The 22,192-nt window shown below is 43.1% G+C and overlaps 1 protein-coding gene across 1 annotated transcript in view; it reads right to left on the bottom strand.

The window, feature by feature from the left end:
• The window catches only part of COL4A6 (collagen type IV alpha 6 chain), a 192,847-nt gene that overhangs the window by 55,785 nt on the left and 114,870 nt on the right, over nucleotides 1-22,192 (bottom strand). Inside the window, exons 6-11 of the mRNA XM_070952120.1 lie at nucleotides 13,529-13,645; nucleotides 12,328-12,396; nucleotides 11,540-11,575; nucleotides 6,831-6,893; nucleotides 4,940-4,975; nucleotides 3,363-3,404 (exon numbers count right to left, since the gene is read on the bottom strand). Coding sequence (XP_070808221.1) covers nucleotides 3,363-3,404; nucleotides 4,940-4,975; nucleotides 6,831-6,893; nucleotides 11,540-11,575; nucleotides 12,328-12,396; nucleotides 13,529-13,645 — 363 coding nt within the window. The remainder of the gene's footprint in view (nucleotides 1-3,362; nucleotides 3,405-4,939; nucleotides 4,976-6,830; nucleotides 6,894-11,539; nucleotides 11,576-12,327; nucleotides 12,397-13,528; nucleotides 13,646-22,192) is intronic.

Below are 22,192 nucleotides of genomic sequence, written 5' to 3'. Positions count from 1 at the left end.
ATCTTAAAGACTGATTAGGTGGCTCATGCCTTCATCACCACTCTTGCAGACAAGGACTTCTCAACCTCAGGAATTCTGAGATCTGTTGGTTAGGGAATTCTGGAAGATGAAGTCCGCAGAGTTGAAGTCCACATATCTTAAAGATGCTGAGGTAGAGAAACACTGCTCTAGACTCCTGCAATGCATTCTTCATGGGACTGTCTTTAAAGATTATCTGGAAACTTTAGGTGGTACAAAATGCAGTGGCCCAGATCTATCTAGGTGGTTGCTGGCGGGTGCATGTTACACCTATTTTTCAGGCCCTGCCTTAGATTCTCAGTTTCCTAATGCCATTTAAAGTGCTGGTTTTCCTCTAAAAAGCATTTTATGGCTTGGTTTCTTAAGAACTCCATCTTCCCCTGGAATCAACCCAACCCTTTTGGTCATGCTGAGAGAAGTAACTAGTTGTCCCCCTCTTTCAGGAGGTCAAGGGCCCCGAAGCCTGGAGGAATTGTTTATAATTGTTTATAATTCCCACTTGGGGAATCACACTCTGGACTTGATTTTTATCTCTGATCAGTGGCTGAATGATCTAAGAATAGGGGATATAGACATCAAGCCCTTGTCATGGTCTGATCATTCTCTCCTTCACATGGACTTTCAAGTCACTTCCACCCACCGCAGGGAGACGGAACCAACCAAATGGTTCCGTCCCAGGCGCCTGATGGACCCCGAAAGGTTCCTGATGGAGCTTGGGCCATTTCCTGAGACTCTGGCTCACGACTCGACTGAGGACCTGGTGGTCGCCTGGGACAGGGCGGCTACTGGGGCCTTGGACCGCGTCGTGCCTTTGCGGCCTCTGACGCGATGCCGATCTCGTCTAGCTCCTTGGTTTTCCGAGGAGCTGAGAGAGATGAAGCGTCGGAAAAGACGCCTGGAGAGTGATTGGAGGACAAGCCGATCTGAATCTGACCGAACACAGGTGAGATCTTATATTAAGATCTACCTAGTGGCGATAAGAGCGGCGAAGTCTAGCTACTTCTCCGCTCTTATTGCATCTGCAGAGAACCGCCCAGCTGCGCTGTTTAGGGTGACCCGCTCCCTACTTCAGGTGGGGGTACGGGAAGATCCCTTAAAGGGTCGAGCTGAGGATTTTGTACAATTCCTGCATGATAAAGTCGCTCAGATTCGGGAAGGCCTGGACTCCGATTGGGTAGATCCAGGGGAGGAGACGGGGGCAGGTCTTGAGAGCGTTATCTGGGAAGAGTTTGACTCTGTGGCTCCTGAGGACGTGGACAGGATTCTGGGCAAGCTTAACGCTGCCACATGTTTATTGGACCCGTGTCCCTCCTGGTTGGTACTGGCCTCCCGGGAGGTTACACGAGGCTGGCTCCAGGGGATTATAAATGCTTCTCTGAGTGAGGGTGTCTTTCCCGCCGCCTTGAAAGAGGCGGTTGTGAAGCCCCTCCTCAAGAAGCCTTCCCTGGACCCGGCTATATTATCAAATTATCGTCCAGTCTCCAATCTTCGCTTTGTTGCGAAGGTTGTTGAGAGTGTGGTGGCGCGACAACTACCCCGATACCTGGATGAAGTTGTCTATCTGGATCCGTTCCAGTCGGGCTTCAGGTCACGATACAGCACAGAAACGGCATTGGTCGCATTGGTGGATGATCTCTGGAGGGCTCGGGACAGAGGTTGCTCCTCTATCCTGGTCCTATTAGATCTCTCAGCGGCTTTTGATACCATCGACCATGGTATCTTACTGCACCGGCTGGAGGGGTTAGGAATAGGGGGCACTGTTCTTCGGTGGTTTTCCTCCTTCCTCTCTGACCGTTCGCAGTTTGTGTTGGCAGGGGGGCAGAGGTCGACCTCGAGGCACCTTATTTGTGGGGTGCCGCAAGGGTCAGTCCTCTCACCCCTTCTGTTCAACATTTATGTAAAACCGCTAGGTGAGATCATCCGTGGTTTTGGGGTGAGTGTTCATCAGTATGCTGATGACACACAGCTATACATCTCCACCCCAGACCACCCCAATGATGCCCTTGCTGTGATGTCCCGTTGCCTGGAGGCCGTGCGGATCTGGATGGGGAGAAACAAGCTCAGACTCAACCCCTCCAAGACCGAGTGGCTGTGGCTTCCGGCGTCCCGGTATAGTCAGCTGGTACCATCACTGACAATAGGGGATGAGATCTTGCTCCCCACAGAGAGGGCCCGCAACTTGGGTGTCCTCCTGGATTCACGGTTATCTTTAGAAGATCATTTGACGGCCGTGGCCAGGGGTGCCTTTTATCAGGTTCGCCTGATCCGCCAGTTGCGTCCCTTTCTGGATCGGGACGCCTTGCGCACGGTCACTCATGCCCTAGTTACCTCCCGTATGGACTACTGTAATGCTCTCTACATGGGGCTCCCCTTGAAAACCACCCAGAGGCTCCAACTGGTCCAGAACGTAGCCACGCGGGTGATTATGGGCGCAGCTCATTACGCCCATGTAACACCTCTCCTACGCGAGCTGCACTGGCTCCCGGTGGTCTTCCGGGTGCGATTCAAGGTGTTAGTTATCACCTTTAAAGCGCTCCATGGCTTAGGACCTGGGTACCTACGAGACCATCTTTTGCCACCAATAGCCTCCCACCGACCAGTTCGTTCTCACAGGGAGGGACTACTCAGGGTACCGTCAGTCAAATTATGTCGACTGGCGACTCCCAGGGGGAGGGCCTTCTCTGTGGGGGCTCCAACCCTTTGGAATGAACTGCCCCCGGAGATACGGAATATCCCTGATCTCCGTGCTTTCCGCCGTGCCCTCAAGACCCTGATGTTCCAACAGGCAGGGCTAAACATACAAACATGCAAATGATTTTTTAAATGTTATCTAATTCTGGGTTTTATTTAATTGACCAAACTAAGTAACAATTTTAATTAGCAATTTTATGATGTTTGTGTGTCTATATTTTTCTTGACTGTACACCGCCTTGAGTCCTACGGGAGAAAGGCGGTATAGAAATATAATAAATAAATAAATAAATAAATAAATAAATATAATTGAACGGGTTCTCCAGAATGGTCTCCCACAAAAATTTTGATGGGCTCTACTGTTCATCACTTCCAAAAGAGTTGAAAATGAAGCTTTTCTGGAGAACATTTGGAAGCTGATACCAATTTTGGAAATTGTATGTTGCATGAAAACATACAGTGTTTTAACATAGAGTGAAAAAATTGAGGCTCTTCTCCATTGCCCAATCTTCTTCTTGATATGCAACGCGTTTTCAGGGCAAGAACTTGAATAAATGGCCAATGTGTGGGAGAACAGTAAAAAAATCTTCTTAATCTCGCAGTTAAGAAAAAGATATTTGGTGTCCCATTGCAAAACACACACAATTACTTACTTTTTCTCCTATTTCTCCATGGAAAACTAGACCGCTACTACCCTGCAAAATAACAAAAATAAAACCAAATCATTGTAATATTTATTTTCCAAAAACGGTACAATTGAAACACAAAGACATCCAAACAGGAGTTAAAAGAAATGATCGATGGAATTAATGCTTGTTTTCTTATCTCTGTCTTCCAAAAGTGTTTATCAATATTCTCCATTTGAAAAAAAATAATAATGGTATAGTATTAGTTCTGGTAATCCAACCCAAGTTGATGAGGAATTAAAGCTAATTATTTGGGTTCAAAGTATTAAAAAGTTTCTCTTTTCTCACACTAATTTGATTAACTAGATGTCATACTAAAAGTACTCGGACACAATAGGAATGGACAGAATATTATTAGTTACAAACAGCTGTATTAACTGGAGTAATGCATATATTGCAAGTATATATTTTGTCATCCTAGGCCTTGAGAAAGATCTAATTCAGGTAGTCCTCGTGACCATAATTGGGACCAAAATTTATCTGGCTAATCAGCAGTTGTAAAGCTGATTTTATGGCATGGTTTTTAATTGAATCACTGCAGTTGTTAAGTGAATTGCGTGGCTATTAAGTGAATCCAACTTCCCAAAATGACTTTGCTTGTTGGAAGCCAGCTGAGAAGGTCGCAATGACCTTGGGACAATGCAACCTTTATAAATATATACCGGCTGCCAAGCACCTGAGCTTTGATCACATGGCTGCAACAGTTGTAAGTGAGAAGTAAGTCCATTTTTTCAGTGCTGCTGTAGCTTTGAAGCAGGGGTCTCCAACCTTGGCAACTTTAAGACTTGTGGACTTCAACTCCCAGAGTTGACTGTAAGCTGTAAGCTGTATGGCTGTAAGCTGAGAACTACCTGTAGTCAAAAGTGCCAGATTCATTCGGAACTATCTGGTGGATTCATATCTAGTATAATTCATAATCATCATAACTGAAGTGTCTGTCTGCAATCAAATATGGAAAATAACTTAGAAATATACCAGGAGCAAGCCATTCCAAAACTACAGGCAGTCCTCGACTTACGACAACTGAACCCAGAATTTATGTGAGAAAGTGAGAAATTTGTTAAGTGAGTTTTTATGACTTTTATTGTCACATTTGTTAAGTGAATCACTGTGGTTATTAAATTAGTAACCCAGCTGTTAAGTGAATTTGGTTTCCCCACTGACTTTTGCTTGTCAAAAGGGAATCATATGACCCCAATACACTACAACCGTCATAAATATGAAATATTGTCAAGCATCCGAATGTAAATCATGTGACCATGGGAATGCTACAATGGTTGTAAGTGTGAAAAATGGTCATGTCACTTTTTTCAGTTCCATTGTAACTTCGAACGGTCACTAAACTAACTGTTGTTAAGTCCAGGACTACCTGTATTTCCATCCTCTCCAACAAAGCAAAACAGAACAATAAGAACAAAATTCTGACTTTGCACATTCTGTCCATCTTTAATGCAGAAACGTTGTCCTAAGGTTTATCAGGAGGAAAAGTAGTGCTATTGATTTTATGGATGGCAGAATGCCGAGAATCAATCAAACACACTTACCACAGATCCTGGGAGTCCTGGGAAGCCTGGGGGTCCCTAAATTGGAAGAAAACAATATTAATTGTTTTAATTTGAGAAACAAATTTCAGTTTATGGGTGGAACAAATAAATAAAAAGAGGGAATTGTTAAAAAATTAAAGGCGAATGGCGCCTTTAATATCCAAAATTATTCACAGTGCCATATTATTTAGGAAGCAAAGAGATAAATGAATTATTCAGTAATAGATGAGAGCAGCTGACTTGTGCCAAATCCTCCTTTGCATGAGGTGAGAATCTCACTCCTACATCTTATCCTGGGCTGATGCCCTTATATCAGGAGTGAAATCCAGCAGGTTCTGACAGGTTCCGGAGAATTGGTAGCAGAAATTTTGAGTAGTTCGGAGAACCAGCAAATGCCACTTCTGGGTGGTCCCAGAGTGGGGTGAGAATGGAGATTTTGCAATATCCTTGCCCCAGGACTGGGGAGGGAACTGAGATTTTGCAGTATCCTTCCCCTGCCACGCTCTCCAAGCCACACCACGCCCACCAAGCCACACCCACAGAACCGGTAGTAAAAAAAATTGGATTTCACCACTGCCTTATATTAATATTTAAGCAAATAGATTTGAAAAAGGGAAAATGCATCCCACCCAAACTACAGTAGATCAGAAGCCACAGGGGGTGGAATTAAATCCTTTTCCACCCTGTCATTCTGCTTCCCTCCTGAGCCAAACAAGGGAATAATCTGCATTAAGGCATAGATTAATCTATCCTAAGAGACTAATCAGAATAACAGAGTTGGAAGGGGCCTTGGAGGTCTTCTAGTCCAAATTTCTGCTCAGCCAGAAATACCATTTCAGACAAATGGTTGTTCAGTCTCTTTTTAAAAACCTCCAGTGTTGGAGCACCCACAACTTCTGGAGGCAAGCCACTCCACTGATTCATTGTTCTCACTGTCAGGAAATTTCTACTTAGTTCTAGGTTGTTTCTCTTCTTGATTAGTTTCCATTCATTGCTTCTTGTACTGCCTTCTGGTGCTTTGGAGTGGTACTAAAGTGGTACTAATACTTCATGTGATTTTGATTCTATACAACCAAGGATTGTATTCGCTTTTTTGGCTGCTGCCACACACTGCTGGCTCATGTTTAAGGGACCTTGGAGTCTTGTGGATGATCACTTAAATATGAATCAGCAGTGTACAGCAGCGGCCAAAAAAGCTAATACAATCCTTGGTAGTATAAACCGAGGCATAGAATCAAAATCACATGAAGTATTAGCACCACTTTATAAAGCCTTATTAAGGTCACATCTTGAATACTTGCATCCAGTTTTGATCACTACACTACAAAAAACATGTTGAGACTTTGGAAAAAGTGCAAAGAAGAGCAACTAAGATTATTAAAGGCCTGGAGATTAAAACATATGAAGAACGGTTGCAGGATTTAAGTTTGGCTAGTCTAGAGAAACGAAGGACTAGGGGGTGATATGACAGCAGTATTCCAGTATTTGAGAAGCTGCCACAAAGAGGAGGAGTTTAATTTATTCTCCAAAGCACCAGAGGGCAGAAGAAGAAACAATGGCTGGAAACTAATCAAGGAGAGAAGCAACCTGGAATTAAGGAGAAACTTCCTAACAGTGAGAACAATTACCAGTGGAACAACTTGCCTTCAGAAATTGTGAGGGCTTCATCACTGGAGGTTTTTAAGAACAGACTTGTCACTTGTCTGAAATGGTATAAGGTCTCCTGCTTGAGCAGGGGGCTGGACTAGAAGACCTCCAAGGTCCCTTCCAACTCTATTCTGATTATAAACACTGTAAGATAACAATCAGTAGCTATTTCATACATTCTGATCTAGCTACAATAGTAGATTATTCAGGATGTAATTAATAACAAAAAAAGAGGATGATTTACCGGAAATCCAGGTAGCCCGATGGGACCAGCAGGGCCTGATCGACCTGGAAAACCTTTAGGTCCCTGTTAAGAAGGACAACAAAGGCAAGAAAGCAACTTCAGTGGTCACGTGTCCTGCTCATCCCCAAATGAGTCGACTCTCTTCATGCACTGCCTGCTGCCAGATTTGTAACCCAAACTCATCACAGTGTCACAAACACAATAATCACATGTAATGCAAAACCAGAACTGTGTTGTTATCACTTCTTCTTCTTCTTATTTTTTATTATTATTATTTTTATTTATTAAATTTTTATACCGCCCCCTCTCCCGAAGGACTCGGGCCGGTGAACAGCCAAAATTAAAACACACAATACAAATATTAAAATACAATTAAAACAAAATTAAATTATCTTTGGCTTCTCCAATTTAAAACCCCTTACCCATAAAATTCACCCAATTAAAATTTTTAACCCAGTCCGGCTTGCTGAAATAAAAAAGTCTTCAGGGCCCGGCGGAAGGTCCGGAGGTCCAGGATTAGTCGTATCCCTGGGGGTAGCTCATTCCAGAGGGCGGGTGCCCCCACAGAGAAGGCTCTTCCCCGGGGGGTCGCCAGCCGACATTGCCTGACAGACGGCACCCTGAGGAGACCCTCTCTGTGGGAGCGTGTTGGCCGGTGGGAGGTTATCGGAGGCAGAAGGTGGTCTCGTAAATAACTGGGTCCTAAGCCATGGAGCGCTTTGAAGATGAGAACCAGCACCTTGAAGCGCACTCGGAAGACCACTGGAAGCCAATGCAGCTCGCGCAGGAGAGGTGTCACGTGGGAGCGCCATGTTGCCCCCATAAGTACCCGTGCGGCCGCATTCTGCACCAGTTGGAGCCTCCGAGTGCTCCTCAAGGGGAGCCCCATGTAGAGAGCGTTGCAGTAGTCGAGGCGGGAAGTAACGAGGGCATGAGTGACCGTGCATAGGGAGTCCCAATCCAGAAAGGGGCGCAACTGGCGTATCAGGCGAACCTGATAGAAAGCCCCCCTGGCCACGGCCGTCATATGTTCTTCTAAAGACAGCCGTGCATCCAGGAGGACACCCAAATTACGCGCCCTCTCCGTGGGGGCCAATGTCTCGCCCCCAATAGTCAGCGATGGCACCAGCTGACTATATCGGGACACCGGCATCCACAGCCACTCAGTCTTGGAGGGATTGAGTCGGAGCCTGTTCCTCCCCATCCAGACCCTCACGGCCTCCAGGCACCGGGACATCACTTCAAGGGCATCGTTGGGGTGGTCTGGGGTGGAGACGTACTGCTGGGTGTCATCAGCGTACAGATGGCACTGCACCCCAAAACCACGGATGATCTCGCCCAGCGGCTTCACATAAATGTTGAACAGGAGAGGCGAGAGGACCGACCCTTGTGGCACCCCACAAACCAAGTGCCTTGAGGTCGACCTCTGCCCTCCAGACAACACAGACTGCGACCGGTCGGAGAGATAGGAGGAGAACCACCGTAAAACAGTGCCTCCCACTCCCAACCCCTCCAACCGGCGCAGCATGATACCATGGTCGATGGTATCAAAAGCCACTGAGAGATATAATAGGACCAGAACAGAGGAGCAACCTCTGTCCCGAGCCCTCCAGAGATCATCAACCAACACAACCAATGCCGTTTCCGTGCTGTACCCGGGCCTGAAGCCGGACTGGAACGGATCTAGATAGACGGTTTCATCCAGGTACTGCGGGAGCTGTCGCGCAACCACACTCTCAACAACCTTCGCCAAGAAGCGAAGGTTGGAAACTGGACGATAATTTGCTAAAACAGCTGGGTCCAGAGAGGGCTTCTTGAGGAGGGGCCTCACCACCGCCTCTTTCAAGGTGGGAGGCAAGAACCCCTCACTCAAGGAAGCATTTATAATCCTCTGGAGCCAGCCTCGTGTAACCTCCCGGGTAGCCAGCACCAACCAGGAGGGACATGGGTCCAATAAACATGTGGTTGCGTTCAACCTCCCCAGCATCCTGTCCACGTCCACGTCCTCGGAAGTCACAGGGTCAAACTCATCCCAGATAACCGTCTCAAGACAGACCTCGGACAACCCGCCTGTACCTACCCAGTCAGAGTCTAAGCCTTCCCGAATTTGAGCGACTTTATCGTGCAGATAATGCGCAAAATCCTCAGCACGACCTTGCAAGGGGTCTTCCCACGCTCCCAGATGGAGAAGGGAGCAAGTCACCCTAAACAAGGCAGCTGGGCGATTTTCTGCCGACGCGATAAGAGCGGAAAAGTAATTACACTTCGCCTTTATCGCCACTAAGTAGGTCTTGATATAAGACCTCACTAGTGTACGGTCAGATTTGGAGCGACTGGCCCTCCAACCACTCTCTAGGCGTCTTTTCCGGCGTTTCATCCCCCTCAGCTCCTCGGAGAACCAAGGAGCTGGGCAGATTCGGCGCCGGGTCAGAGGCCGCAAAGGCACGACCCGATCTAAAGCACCAGCGGCCGCCCTATCCCAGGCGGCCACCAGGTCTTCCGTCGAGTCGCGCGCCAGAGTCTCAGGAAATGGCCCAAGCTCCATTCGGAACCTATCAGGATCCATCAGGTGCCTGGGGTAGAACCACCTGATCGGTTCCGCCTCCCTGTGGTGGGGCATAACGGTCAGGAAGTCAAGTCTAAGGAGAGAATGGTCTGACCATGACAAGGGTTCAATAACTATATCCCCTGTATCTAAGCCATTCAACCACTGACCAGAGACGAAAACCAAGTCCAGCGTGTTTCCTCCTATGTGAGTGGGGCCCTGAATTAACTGGGTCAGGTCCATGGCCGTCATGGAAGCCATGAACTCCCGAGCCACCTCAGATGCTTCGCCGGTGGACGGCAGGTTGAAATCCCCCATGACTAAAAGCCTGGGGGTATCAACCACCACCCCGGCTATAACATTGAGGAGCTCGGGCAGGGTCGCTGCCACGTAGCAAGGAGCCAGGTAAGTAACCAGCAGGCCCATCTGCCTCCCATGGCCCCACTTCACAAGGAGAGACTCACAACCGGCTATCTGAGGTACAGTGGTCTCCCTAGGATCAAGACCTTCCTTTACAATAACCGCCACCCCCCCCACCTCTACCCTGGGCCCTCAGCTGATGAAATGCGCGGAAATCCGGTGGGCACATTTCTACGAGGGGGACCCCCCCCTCCAGGCCCAGCCAGGTCTCAGTAATACCCGCCAGGTCCACTCCCCCCTCCTGAATCAGCTCACAAATGAGGGGGGCTTTATTAACCACGGACCTGGCGTTGCACAGCATCAGCCTAAGACCCAGGCTCTGAGACTCCGGACAACCCAGGGAACGAGAAGAGCATTGGGAGCCGGAGCATGTCACCGCTTGGAGACAGCGGATACGTGCCCCCACAACATGATATTATCTCTCTTGTCATTGGCTTGATTACTTCCATGGTAAGAGGATGTCTCCTGGAGTGTAGAATCCCAAGAGGAAGATTCAAAACTCCCCCACAGGATAGAAAACATGATGTGAAAAGTAGAAATAAATTTCAGGATGTCTGTTTATTTGCAAAGCCCAAAAGCCAGCCAAGAAAAAGGTTTGCTCTGGTTGTAGGAAGCCAATTTTTATGGGTTTTTTTTTTCTTTTCAACCCCTCTTGATTCTTCCCTGTATCTTCCTTTCTCATCCCAGTGGCTTTTCTTTCAGCTAAACCCAGTCCTACATAAGGGGCTGTGTGGGCTGAAGGCTCTTTCTCATGTAAGGCAGTTGGGCAACTAGAAGCTAGTATATTTGTCTGTCTGTCTGTCTATCATCCATCTTATAAATAAATAAAATAAATAATTTTATTTCTATACCGCCCTTCTCCCGAAGGACTCAGGGCAGTGTACAGCCTATTTAAAAACACAAAAACACGACAACAATTTAAAATTTAAAATCATTAAATAATTAGGCTCCAATTAAAATCCCAGAAATTTAAAATACCCCAATTTAAAACATTATGTTAATAGCCCTGCCTGGCGGAACAACAGGGTCTTATCCATCCCCCCCTCTCTCTCCTAACTATCCATCCCCCTCCTCTCTCTCTAACTAGCTATTTCTGGGAGCTACTCCCCCAAAAGATCTAACAGACATAACCAGAAATTCTAGAAAAATCCACAATAGGAAAAATGCTAGTCATAAACAAAAGGTCCCCTGGCTACCTGTTGGGGGGCAGGGGGAGTGGTACCACAGGCATCATATTTTATGACAACCTTGGGCCTTGTACTGGACATGTGTGTTACTCGTATCTTCTACTTGTTACTCTTCTAACAAGAAAGCTATTGTTTGTCCTTCTACCCCACACTGTGGAACTCTGCAGGGGAACGTTGGACTGTATTCCTACTTGTAGAATTTCCTCTCTACAAACAGTTCGGTGGTTCTGTAAGCTTTTTAAAGATTAAACAGCAGTTAAGAAAAGTAAAACACTCCTTGTCTACCTCATTTGTTTATTTTCCTCCCAAGGTGATCAAGTCTACTTCCCTCCTCATAAAAATTCTATAATGTGAGTTGTGGTTGTGACAAACAGAGTCACCTAATAAGCTCCCACAGCTGAGGTAAATTTGGGACTAAGGTTTTCTAAGGATAGTTCAACACTATTATGCTGGAAACAATGTCGAAATTTTCTTTCTCTTTACTAATTGAGTTTTGCCAAAAATAATGCAACACACACAGGCAAGGAAAACAGAAATTACAAGGGAAATGAACTTACAATAGCACCATCCAGCCCAGGAAGACCTCTTTCTCCCTAAATAAATAACATAAAAACAGCAAGCACTTAGATGAAACATAGATTAGCAGGGAAATGTATTATAGAAAATGTTTGCTTGTTAAAAAAAAATAGGGATCACTACATGGACAAGTTACTTTTCTGTCAGCCTTAATTCAACTCTCCCATCCCAAGATTAGGGGGATGAAGAGAAATGTTTTTTTAAAAAATTGTGGGAGACAGATAGCTTCCCAATCAAAGACTTAAATGCAATCTCTGTAGCGATGACTAGAACAGCTTGATTCTGGACTTAGTTGGGTTAGTCAAAATGTTGGCAGCAAAAATACCCCATTTGACTGAAAATGAATTAAGAGGATAAAAAAAATCAAGTTGGATCAGACCAGCATTTTGAATCCCACCAGTGGCTAAAAACATCTGGGCAGATTGTCCCAAAGGTGCTTTTTTGTTTTGCTTGAAGAGGTTTTGCTTCTCATCCAAAAAGCTTCTTCAGTTTTTACTTCTGACGTCTTCAAGCAAACCCAAAAGGTCCAGTTGCCTTGTGAAAGAAAGCAGGTTTGGGACAACCATGACCTGGATGCCTGACAATCTCTGCAGATATCTGGGCAAATACCAATTTGAAACATCTGGGCAGCTTTTTACATTTCTAAAGCCAATTTATCAAACACAGGCACAAGCTTTTTGAAGCTGTTTTCTTCCTCTCAAATGAAAATTTCAAAGTTAATTGCTTAGACATGCTCCTGCTACAGTTCCTTTACCTGGACATTTCTTACCTTCACTCCTTTAAAAATCCCTGGGGCATAGACAGGTTCACCTTTGGGGCCTTTAGGACCAGGCCGACCCTGGATATAGAAATTAAGAAAACAAGAGCAAAAGATACTCTTTAGCAAAAATAAATAAAAAAGGTAGTCAGAGTAAATTCAAAGCTTAGTTGTCCTGAAGCTGAAATTAATAATCTAAGAAATGCATGTAGAATTCATTTGCATTCTATACATTCTATTACAGTTATGATGGATGCACTGTTGGAAGATCAGAAGGACCAATTAGGAATAGATTGTCATGGAGAAAAATCTATCTAGGTGGATCTCCATGAGGTGACATCAACTTGCTGGCGCATAATCAACCAATCAACCACCCAATCCAACTCAACCCAACCCAACTCAACTGAACCCAACCAACCAACCAACCAACCAACCAACCAACCAACTAACCAACCAATTCGATATACATTGAAGACTTTATATGTCATTTGTTATGTCAGAATGTGTTTCTTGGAAGGCTCTCATGGTATTGCCCATCTGAAGATAAGATAAGCTACATACATTATTGAATAAGTACTACTAGTATATGGTTCAGATAACATTTTAAGCCACAATACACCTTGAATTTAGGATAGCCTGTTTAAATTTTGTTTAAACAAATTTAAATCCAGCTACTGTTTAAATCTAGCTATCTATGAACCACACATCATGGCTTAGAATACTGCTGGTTATTTATAGTTGGACCATGGCTTGCTATAATGTATAAATCTACCCATGACCAGAGTAAGACTTCTCCAAAGAATATGGTATCTTTGATGTATCTCTAGATAATCATCTGCTCTCAAGATAGGAAAGAGTTGACATGATGTGATAGAGATCTATGACTTTTTGCTTGGCTGCTAAAAAAGGGAAATAATTAGACTCCCCCAAATCTTTTCACCACTTTATTCTAGGAACAGTTATAAGGAAAGCGACTTTAGAACCATTCATAGTAGTAACTATTTAAGACAGTGTTTCTCAACCTTGGCGGCTTTAAGATGCCTGAACTTCAACTCCCAGAATTCCCCAGCCAGTCATGCTGGCTAGGGAATTCTGGGAGTTGAAATCCAGACATCTTAAAGCCGCCAAGGTTGAGAAACATAGGTTTAAGATATCCAGATCACTTTCCCAACCACCTATCTCAACCTAGGACAAAAGCTACATCAAGAAATACCGGTGGTCCTTGGGGACCAGGGAATCCATCTGATCCAGAGATACCAGGACTTCCAATGGTACCATTACAGCCATCTAAACCAGGAAGACCTCTGGATCCTGGCTGACCTGGGTGTCCCTGTTCAAGGAAAAAAAGAAGAAGCAAAATTTAATATTTCTTAATCACTTAATTTTTAAAGAATGCATGGGAATTAAATTGGCCTTGCCTAGGAGGACATTCATTTATATTTGCATACCTGAGCTTGATAACACCAGATGTGAAATTTTTTTACACATTTACTCCATATCCGTGCTTTGGATGCTTTACACATTTACTCAGCTGTGGAAACTGCAAAGATTTATTGTGTTTATTGTATTTATTTATGAGCCCAGTCAACTCCCAAGTTTGCAATAGCCCCAGAGGTATTTTTCTCTTCATTAAATGCCAACAACCTTATCCCAATATTCAGGGTGCTCTGACTGTTATTTATCTTTCCAAATGTTATCATCCTCATGGGGAAAAAAAGCTAAAATAATTTTCAATCAGTTCCTCATTTTATAAAGAATGTATAGTCAGGTAAATAGTTACCAAAAAGTACATTTGTTTATATTTGCATGCCTCAACCTGATAACCCTGCGTATTGGATTAGTGAGACAGTTAATCAGTTCTGAAGCTCTGATTCAGTGGGTGCAATCCCACTGAAAAATTAACAAAAACACATTCTTATTAACTGTTTCTAACAAAGGTTTGTCCTAACCATCTGTACATGGACTGAACAGACTGGCTGTGCTTTCATCTCTGTGCAATTTTCCCTACCCTCTGAAACCAAAACAGCAGATGGCAGCAGAAATAGCTTCACGAGAGCAAGCTTATATTGTGGCTTTGAATTCTGACTGTAAAACAAAATGAGGAAGGAAGGGTGTGTGTTTAAGCTGCATCTGCAGGGATTGGAGATTTTGATTGCATTTTTCCAAGAGGCAAGTTAGTCTTTTGCCACCATGCAAAAACACAGAGCTCGGTGGGCAACCTTAAATCCCCTCCTTGCATCCAAATAACAGAGTAACAGAGTCGGAAAGGACCTTGAAGGTCTTCTAGTCCAATCTCTTGCTACGGCAAGAAACCCTATACCATTTCAAACAAATGGTTGTCTAAAACTTTCAGTGTTGGAGCATTCACAACTTCTGGAGTCAAGTTGTCTCACTGTCAGGAAATTTCTTCTTAGGTCTAGGTTGCTTCTCTCCTTGATTAGTTTCCATCTGTTGCTTCTTTTTCTTGCCTTCAGATGCTTTGGAAAATGTATAAAACTTCTTAACCCCCCATCTCCCTCATGGAAGGTGAGAAGACGGTTGAGTGAACAGGGATGTCTCCCATTGAGGCTGAAGGATTCAATGGGATGGACTTCAAGATGTTCTTAAGAACATTTAGTATTTATCAGCTGAGAACATCCAGGACAAGGCAGGAATTCTAAGAAGAACAGTATGATTGAGATTCAGCAGATATTGGACTATTCAAGACCGTCTATGGATTTTCTCAATCATTCAGGTCATGGTTGTGCCAAAGCTGCTTTTTCAAAAGGCAACTGGACTTTCTTGTTTTTTTTCCTTAAAAACATTTTGCTTCTCATTCAAGAAGAATGAAACTGAAGAAGCTTTTTTGATGAGAGGCAAAAGTTTCTCAAGGAAAAAACCCAAAAAGTCCAGTTGCCTTTTGAAAAAGCAGCTTTGGGACAACTATTCGAGAATTCTCACTTTGCATGATTTATACATTTGGTCTGTTACAGAAACTGAAAAGATTTATTGTGTTTCTAAGTACTGTAAGGTTAATGTATGAGGCCAGTCAACCGCCAAATTTGTAGTAACTCCAAGTGTATTCTTTCTCCATTAAATGCCAACAAACGTATCCAAATATTTAGGGCACTCTGACTGTTCTTTATCCTTTGAAATGTCATCATCATCATAAAACAAGTGAAGAACATTTTACCCAGACAACTTTTTCACGTAAGAAGCTTAAATAGTGGATCTATCTGTTTAGGTAAGAATCTTAGTTTGAAAATCTAGAGGATGAATGTCATCAGCACAAATTATGTATTTAATTGCAAAGGCCTAATGCCAGACCTGGAATTGAAATCATTTTATGTGATGACCATGGACTAACAAACTTGATTTTTTTTAAAAAAATCTGATTAAAAATAAATAGTATAAAATAATAAAATGGAAGCCGCTCAGCTACCAAGTGTAAGTCGCACTCACTATGGAAATTAGCTCCTGGTATGAATTAAGCATTTCCAAATATGCCCACCAGTTTAAAATATGGTTGTATCACTTTTAAAAATAAGCCTGAAAGGGCTTCCGGTCTGCCTTCCATCGCCGCCAGGCAGTCCTCTGAGACCGCCAGCCTCGTTGCCTGTAAAGAGCCACCTTTACACCTGAAAGGCGGCTCGAAAAACTCCATTTCCTGAAGGAAATGTGAGTCAGAGCAGGCGAGGGCAGGTAGAGCCCTCTGCGAAGTCCCCAGAGTCTTTTTTTTACTCTTGGGGACGAGCAGGTTGTGGCTCCCTATTTCCGCTCGCAGCTGCTCCGGGCTTCAGGTGAACTCTGCCTTTTTGCAGAGCTAGGCGCTGGAACCGGACCAATCAACAAAATTAACAGATGGACTAATTAAAAAGGACGAGATTTGGACTTGGGACCCTAAATCGCAAGTATTTTTAATGATTTTACAAGCGTTTCAGAGTGAAGGAAAAAAAAAGTTTAAAATGGCGACTGCTGAGGCTTGAAAGCCGAAAGTGAAAGTCCTTCCGTAACAAGCTACAAAGTAGCAGAATAAACAGTGCTGGTTAGAATCTGGAAGAAAAATATCTATTTTAAGTTTCTTTTCTCTTGGAGATTTGTACTTGATCTTGCTCAGGGAAAAGTTTTCTTTCTTTAAAAAGAGTTTGTGTGGCAGGATGGCGTTAAAACTAATAAAGCCTGACAAACAAGCAGTGGGGGGGGGGTGTTCCCCCATTTACAATTATGTGAACAAGTTCTGAGTTTACAGACTCAGCAGAATGGATTTAATTTAAAAGAATTTGTCCAGGAGGAAATGGCAAGATATTACGAGACTGTGAACCAGAAACTTGAAAAATTTAGGCAAGAAATTAAAGAAATGATACAACTAAAGTATGATAACGATGCCCTTGAAGTGATGTCCCAGTGCCTGGAGGCTGTACGGATCTGGATGGGGAGGAACAGGCTCGGGCTCAACCCTTCCAAGACTGAGTGGCTGTGGTTCCCGGCATCCCGATATGGTCAGTTGACTCCATCACTGACCATTGGGGGCGAGTCTTTGGCCCCCACAGAGAGGGCTCGCAATCTGGGAGTCCTCCTGGATACGCAGCTGTCCTTGGAGGAACATCTGACGGCTGTAACCAGGGGGACCTTTTATCAGGTTCGCCTGATTCGCCAGTTGCGGCCCTTTCTTGATCGGGATTCCTTGTGCACAGTCACTCATGCCCTCGTAACCTCTCGCCTTGATTACTGCAATGCTCTCAACATGGGGCTCCCCTTGAGGAGCACCCGGAGGCTCCAACTGGTCCAGAACGCAGCAGCGCGGGTAGTGACGGGAGCAGCGTGGCGCTCCCATGTAACACCGCTCCTGCGTGAACTGCACTGGCTCCCGGTGGTCTTCTGGGTGCGCTTCAAGGTGTTGGTTATCACCTTTAAAGCGCTCCATGGCATAGGGCCTAGCTATCTTCGAGACCGCCTACTGCCACCGACGACCTCCCACCGACCCATGCGCTCCCACAGAGAGGGCCTCCTCGGGGTGCCATCAGCCAAACAATGCAGGCTGGTGACCCCCAGGGGGAGGGCCTTCTCTGTGGGGGCACCTACCCTCTGGAATCAGTTGCCCCCTGAGATAAGGAGAATCCATGACCTCAGTGCCTTCCGCCGTGCCCTTAAAACTTTCTTTTTTCAACAAGCCGGGCTGGCTTAATTTCTTTTTAAGGGTTTTTTAATTGTTCTGTTTTGCTTATCGTTTTAATTAATGGGGCCAAATCTATATATATATTTAAATGTGTTTTAATATTTGTATCTGATGTTTTTATCTGGCTGTTCACCGCCCTGAGTCCTCAGGGAGAAGGGCGGTATACAAATTCAAAATAAAATAAAATAAAAAATAAAATAATTTGCAACGAAAGATTGTAACAGTGACTAATGCTTTTTCAGAAATTGTAATAAAGATGGATACAAATATCAAGTTATTAGAGTCCAAAATGGAGGAAGTTGATGATAAGATTAATAACTTGGACAATAAAATACAAATAATTGAAAATGATTTGACAAATATTCAAGATAATAGTTTAGAAGTAAAGTCTAAAAAGGAAGCTGCTCACGAGACTTACAATGCAGAAGATATAAAGCAGGGAATTGAAAAAGAAATTACAATGATGAAATACAGGCTCACAGAATTTGCGGTTAGAATGAGAGGGTTACAGGAAAATAATAGAGATGATTTAAGAAAAATATCTGCTCAAGTTCTGGCCGGGATTTTAAAGGTTCATCCTGAGGAGGTATCTTGTAAAATTGACAAGGCTTATAGAATAAATTCTTGGATTGCAAAGCAAAGGCAATTGCCTAGAGATGTGGTGATTTATTTCACAGACAAAGAAATAAGAAATGATATTGTGCAAAAATCTTTTAATTCTACTCTACAATTGTATGGAAGAAAGATCTGGATATATAAAGAGTTGCTGCCTAAGATCTTAAAAGATAGAAAGCAATTTGGATTTTTGGTGACTGAGCTTAAGAAACAAAATATCTCATTCAGGTGGGACGTTCCAGTTGGTATAATATTGAGATATCAAGGAGAAAGATATCAGCTAAATACTGTTGAAAAAGCGGAAGAATTTTACTACAAGGTTCTCCAAAAGCAAAATCAACAAGAGATAGAAATTCAAGATAAGCAAAAGGAGGTGGCAGTAATGGAAAAACAACAAGTTACAGAGGTCCCCGTAGATGAGCTGCTTTTGGATTCTCCTTCAGAGGTCTCAGCTGGACTATTTATAAATACAAGAGAGGCGGCTCTGGATTCTAAAGTGATGACTTATCAAGTTACAGACAAGTATGGAAATCAATCAGTTGATAAAAAACTTATAGAACCAGAATGGAGATTTAAGCCACAAAAGCAAAACCAACAAGATCAAGTTATAGATCAGCATGAAAACCAAACAGTTGATATACAATTTATAGAAAGGAAATCAGGATGGAGATCTAACCCACAAAAAGTCAAGAAAAGAAGAAGCAGGTCACACAAAAACAAAAACTTTTAAACCAAACAACAGTGTAATGCCAGTTATTTAAGAGATGATTGAATACATGAAAAGATATTTGAGGCGAAGTATTGGTTTATATTATCCTGAGGAGAGTGACAGACTTCTGCAGTGCTGTATTTTTGGGATGTGAAAAGGGCCTTAAACTGAAATGATTGGAACTATATATTTTTTTGGACTCTTTGATAAATATCCTACGTTTATGCTGAGCTACAAGGCGAGAGAGTTATGGAATTGGGGCATGCAGATGATCTGGCTGTCACCCTATTACGGTGGTTGGAATTAATAATTTGGATAAAAGACACCTCTACAGACACTATATGGAATACAAATATAAAGTCACTCGGGTGGTTGTTGTTGTTGTTGTTTTTTTTTATGAAGATATTTGCTATTGATGGGGGCAGATGGTAATTGAAGATACCGAACATACTGTTGGAATTAGGATGTGATGTTACCCTAACATGGGTGATGGAGTTTACAATCCAGCTGAAAGACATTACAGAAGATATCATATGGATTACAAGCTTAGTCTTTTTTAAGAGGATTTTATTTACATAAGGGAATATTTTTTAGTGGTGTGGGTAGAAGAATAAAGATATTACGAATTATTAAGTATGGTAGTCTTGTAGGAAAGTGGGTGGAGACAGGTTAGTTTATTGATTGTTTAGTTTAAGAAAAGGGATATTATGTTTAAATATGATAAATGTTAAATTAGGATTTATTATATAGTTTTATAGCGGAAGGTTGCTTTAAAATGTTATATTAATATACATAAAAGATTTGATTTAAGAGATATATGTATGAGGGGTAGAAAAAGGGTAGATTATGAGCAGAAATCGTTAAACTGGGAGATATAATAATATTATTATGCTAAATTAGGAGTTATTATATAATGTTATAGAAGAATGTCATTTTGAAATGTATAGTATAAGGGGGATATGATAATCTTATTAGAAAGAAAGGGTCAGCATATGGGGATGGAGTAAGGGGATGGTAAAGTATTATATAATCTGTTATGAATTTGGGTTTTATTATGAAGAAGCCACAGGAGGAGGGGAGGGGAGGGGGGGTTAGGGAGGGGGAGAAAAGGGGGGGAAAATTTGTATTTGAAAAACTTTTTCAATAAAAAAAAAAAGCCTGAAAGGAATTCCTTTGACTAGACAATTAATGTGCAACAAGTCAAAGAGCACTGCCAAAAAGAATGATGATGATGATGATGATGATGGAGGGGAAGGCAGGGAGGTAGATGGAAGGGAGGGATGGTAGATGGGAGGGAGGGAGGGAAGGAAGGAAGGAAGAAAGGAAGGAAGGAAGGAGGGAGGGAAGGAAGGCTTGCAGCAACAAAACACTCATTAATGTATCAATAAAGGAGAATATTTGTAGTTCAAGGTTGAAATGAGGAATTCTTGGTGCTTTCTGAGTTTGGTAAGGTGCGAGGGGGAGAGAGCAAGGTCAGAGAATACCAAGAATCATTCATTAATGTCTTTAAAACTTTTATCAGATGGAAAACCAGCTATTTTTCCCCCCTTGTAGAATGTGATCTTTGCTATACAACCACAAGTTAGTCTGTCCCTTGAACTGAATAGACTTTGTGCAAGCCGCCTGAAGAGTTAAACCTATAAAGGAAAAAATGTAAATATATTGTAAATCTCTGTATTAATTCCTTGTTTGGGGCTTGGTAGTATTTTATGTCAACAAAGCATCTTGTAATAAAACATAACTGCTGACCCATGACAACTCAAAGCTAACATATGCTGTCCTTCATACATTTATTTATGTATTTAGTTTTATAGCCAGAAGGCTGCAGTTATCTCCTGGGGACAAGCTAATCCAGTAGAAATAAGTTTATAAAGGGAATTCAGCAGTCCCAAACCTAAGCAGATAATCAGATCAGACTACAGAGGATTTAGGGATGAAATTATCTTCTCCTTTCATATCCCTGTAAACATCCAGGAGCCACTTTCTTATACTCGAGTTTAGTGCTCAGAGTTTCAGGGTATAAGATCAGTGCTAGTTCTAAGTTGATGGTACATCCCTCTTCATTGTCTATGGGGATTCTCAGTCATCTAGGTCATGGTTGTCCCAAAGGTGCTTTTTCAAAAGGCAACCTTGTTTTACCTTGAAGACATTTTGCTTTTCATCCAAGATTTTTTAAAGTTGTAAATTGGGTTGTAAATTATAAAAAGGGATGCAGTGGCTCAGTGATTAAGACGCTGAGCTTGTCGATCGAAAGGTCGGCAGTTCAGCGGTTAGAATCCCTCGTGCCACGTAACAGGGTGAGCTCCCATTACTTGTCCCAGCTTCTGCCAACCTAGCAGTTTGAAAGCACATAAAAAATGCAAGTAGAAGAATAGGAACCACCTTTGGTGGGAAGGTAACAGCGTTCTGTGCGCCTTTGGTGTTTAGTCATGCCGGCCACATGACCATGGAGACATCTTCAGACAGCGCTGGCTCTTCGGCTTTGAAACGGAGATGAGCACCGCCCACTAGAGTCGGGAACAACTAGCACGTATGTGCGAGGGAAACCTTTACCTTTACCTAAATTGCCTAGGACCACCTATGTATGAGTTAGGCGACCATATATATTTGCTAAATAACTAAATATAAATGTTAGCTCACTACTGCTTACAAAGCATGCAAAACAGCCTAGGTTTTCTTCACGGAGAGTAAAACCTTCAAGTTCATATGAGGTGCCAATGAAGGACATCTGCCCAAGTTCTCACAGCCATTCCTCAATTGATCTGGAAATGACCTTAAACATATCTGATCTGCAAGGACTGCTTTGTGTCCGGAATATATTCCTAGTTTTCTAATGGGAATATTTTTTTTTACATGCACTGAATGTTTGAAATGAAGTGATACATAGCATGCTGCTGGGAAGAGAGCATTGAGATAACCTAATATCACATCTAAAAAGGGAAGTGTTTTCTTTCAGGCTCCACATTTTTTTTAATTTTTATTTGATTTATATGCCACCCTTCTCCAGAGACTCAGGGCATTTTACAGTGCGTTAAGCAATAGCCTTCATACTTTTGTATATTTATACAAAGTCAGCTTATTGCCCCCACAAACTGGGTCCTCATTTCACCTACCTTAGAAAGGATGGAAGGCTGAGTCAACCTTGAGCCTTGGAGAGATTCGAACCAGCAGAAATTGCAGGCAGCTGTGTTAATAACAGGGTGCTTAGACCACTGTGCTATCAAGGCTCTTTGTCAGACAAAATCAAGATCCTCTTCAAATGCAAGACTCATTCAGTTGAAGCTTCCTGTTTCACATAGTGGGCTAACCAGAAGTATCAACTACTATGTCCTACTTTTATTTCCTTGCCACTGACCACCACTGAACAGGAAGCTCCTATTTAGCTACAAAGCCAGCCT

The sequence above is a fragment of the Pituophis catenifer genome, unplaced genomic scaffold (assembly GCF_029215685.1).
Source record: "Pituophis catenifer annectens isolate HBS135680 unplaced genomic scaffold, rPitCat1.0.hap2 SCAF_11, whole genome shotgun sequence".
In the NCBI taxonomy this organism is placed as follows: Eukaryota; Metazoa; Chordata; class Lepidosauria; order Squamata; family Colubridae; genus Pituophis; species Pituophis catenifer.
Note: the sequence above shows the minus strand (reverse complement) of the source record. Positions and strands in the feature narration are given on the sequence as shown.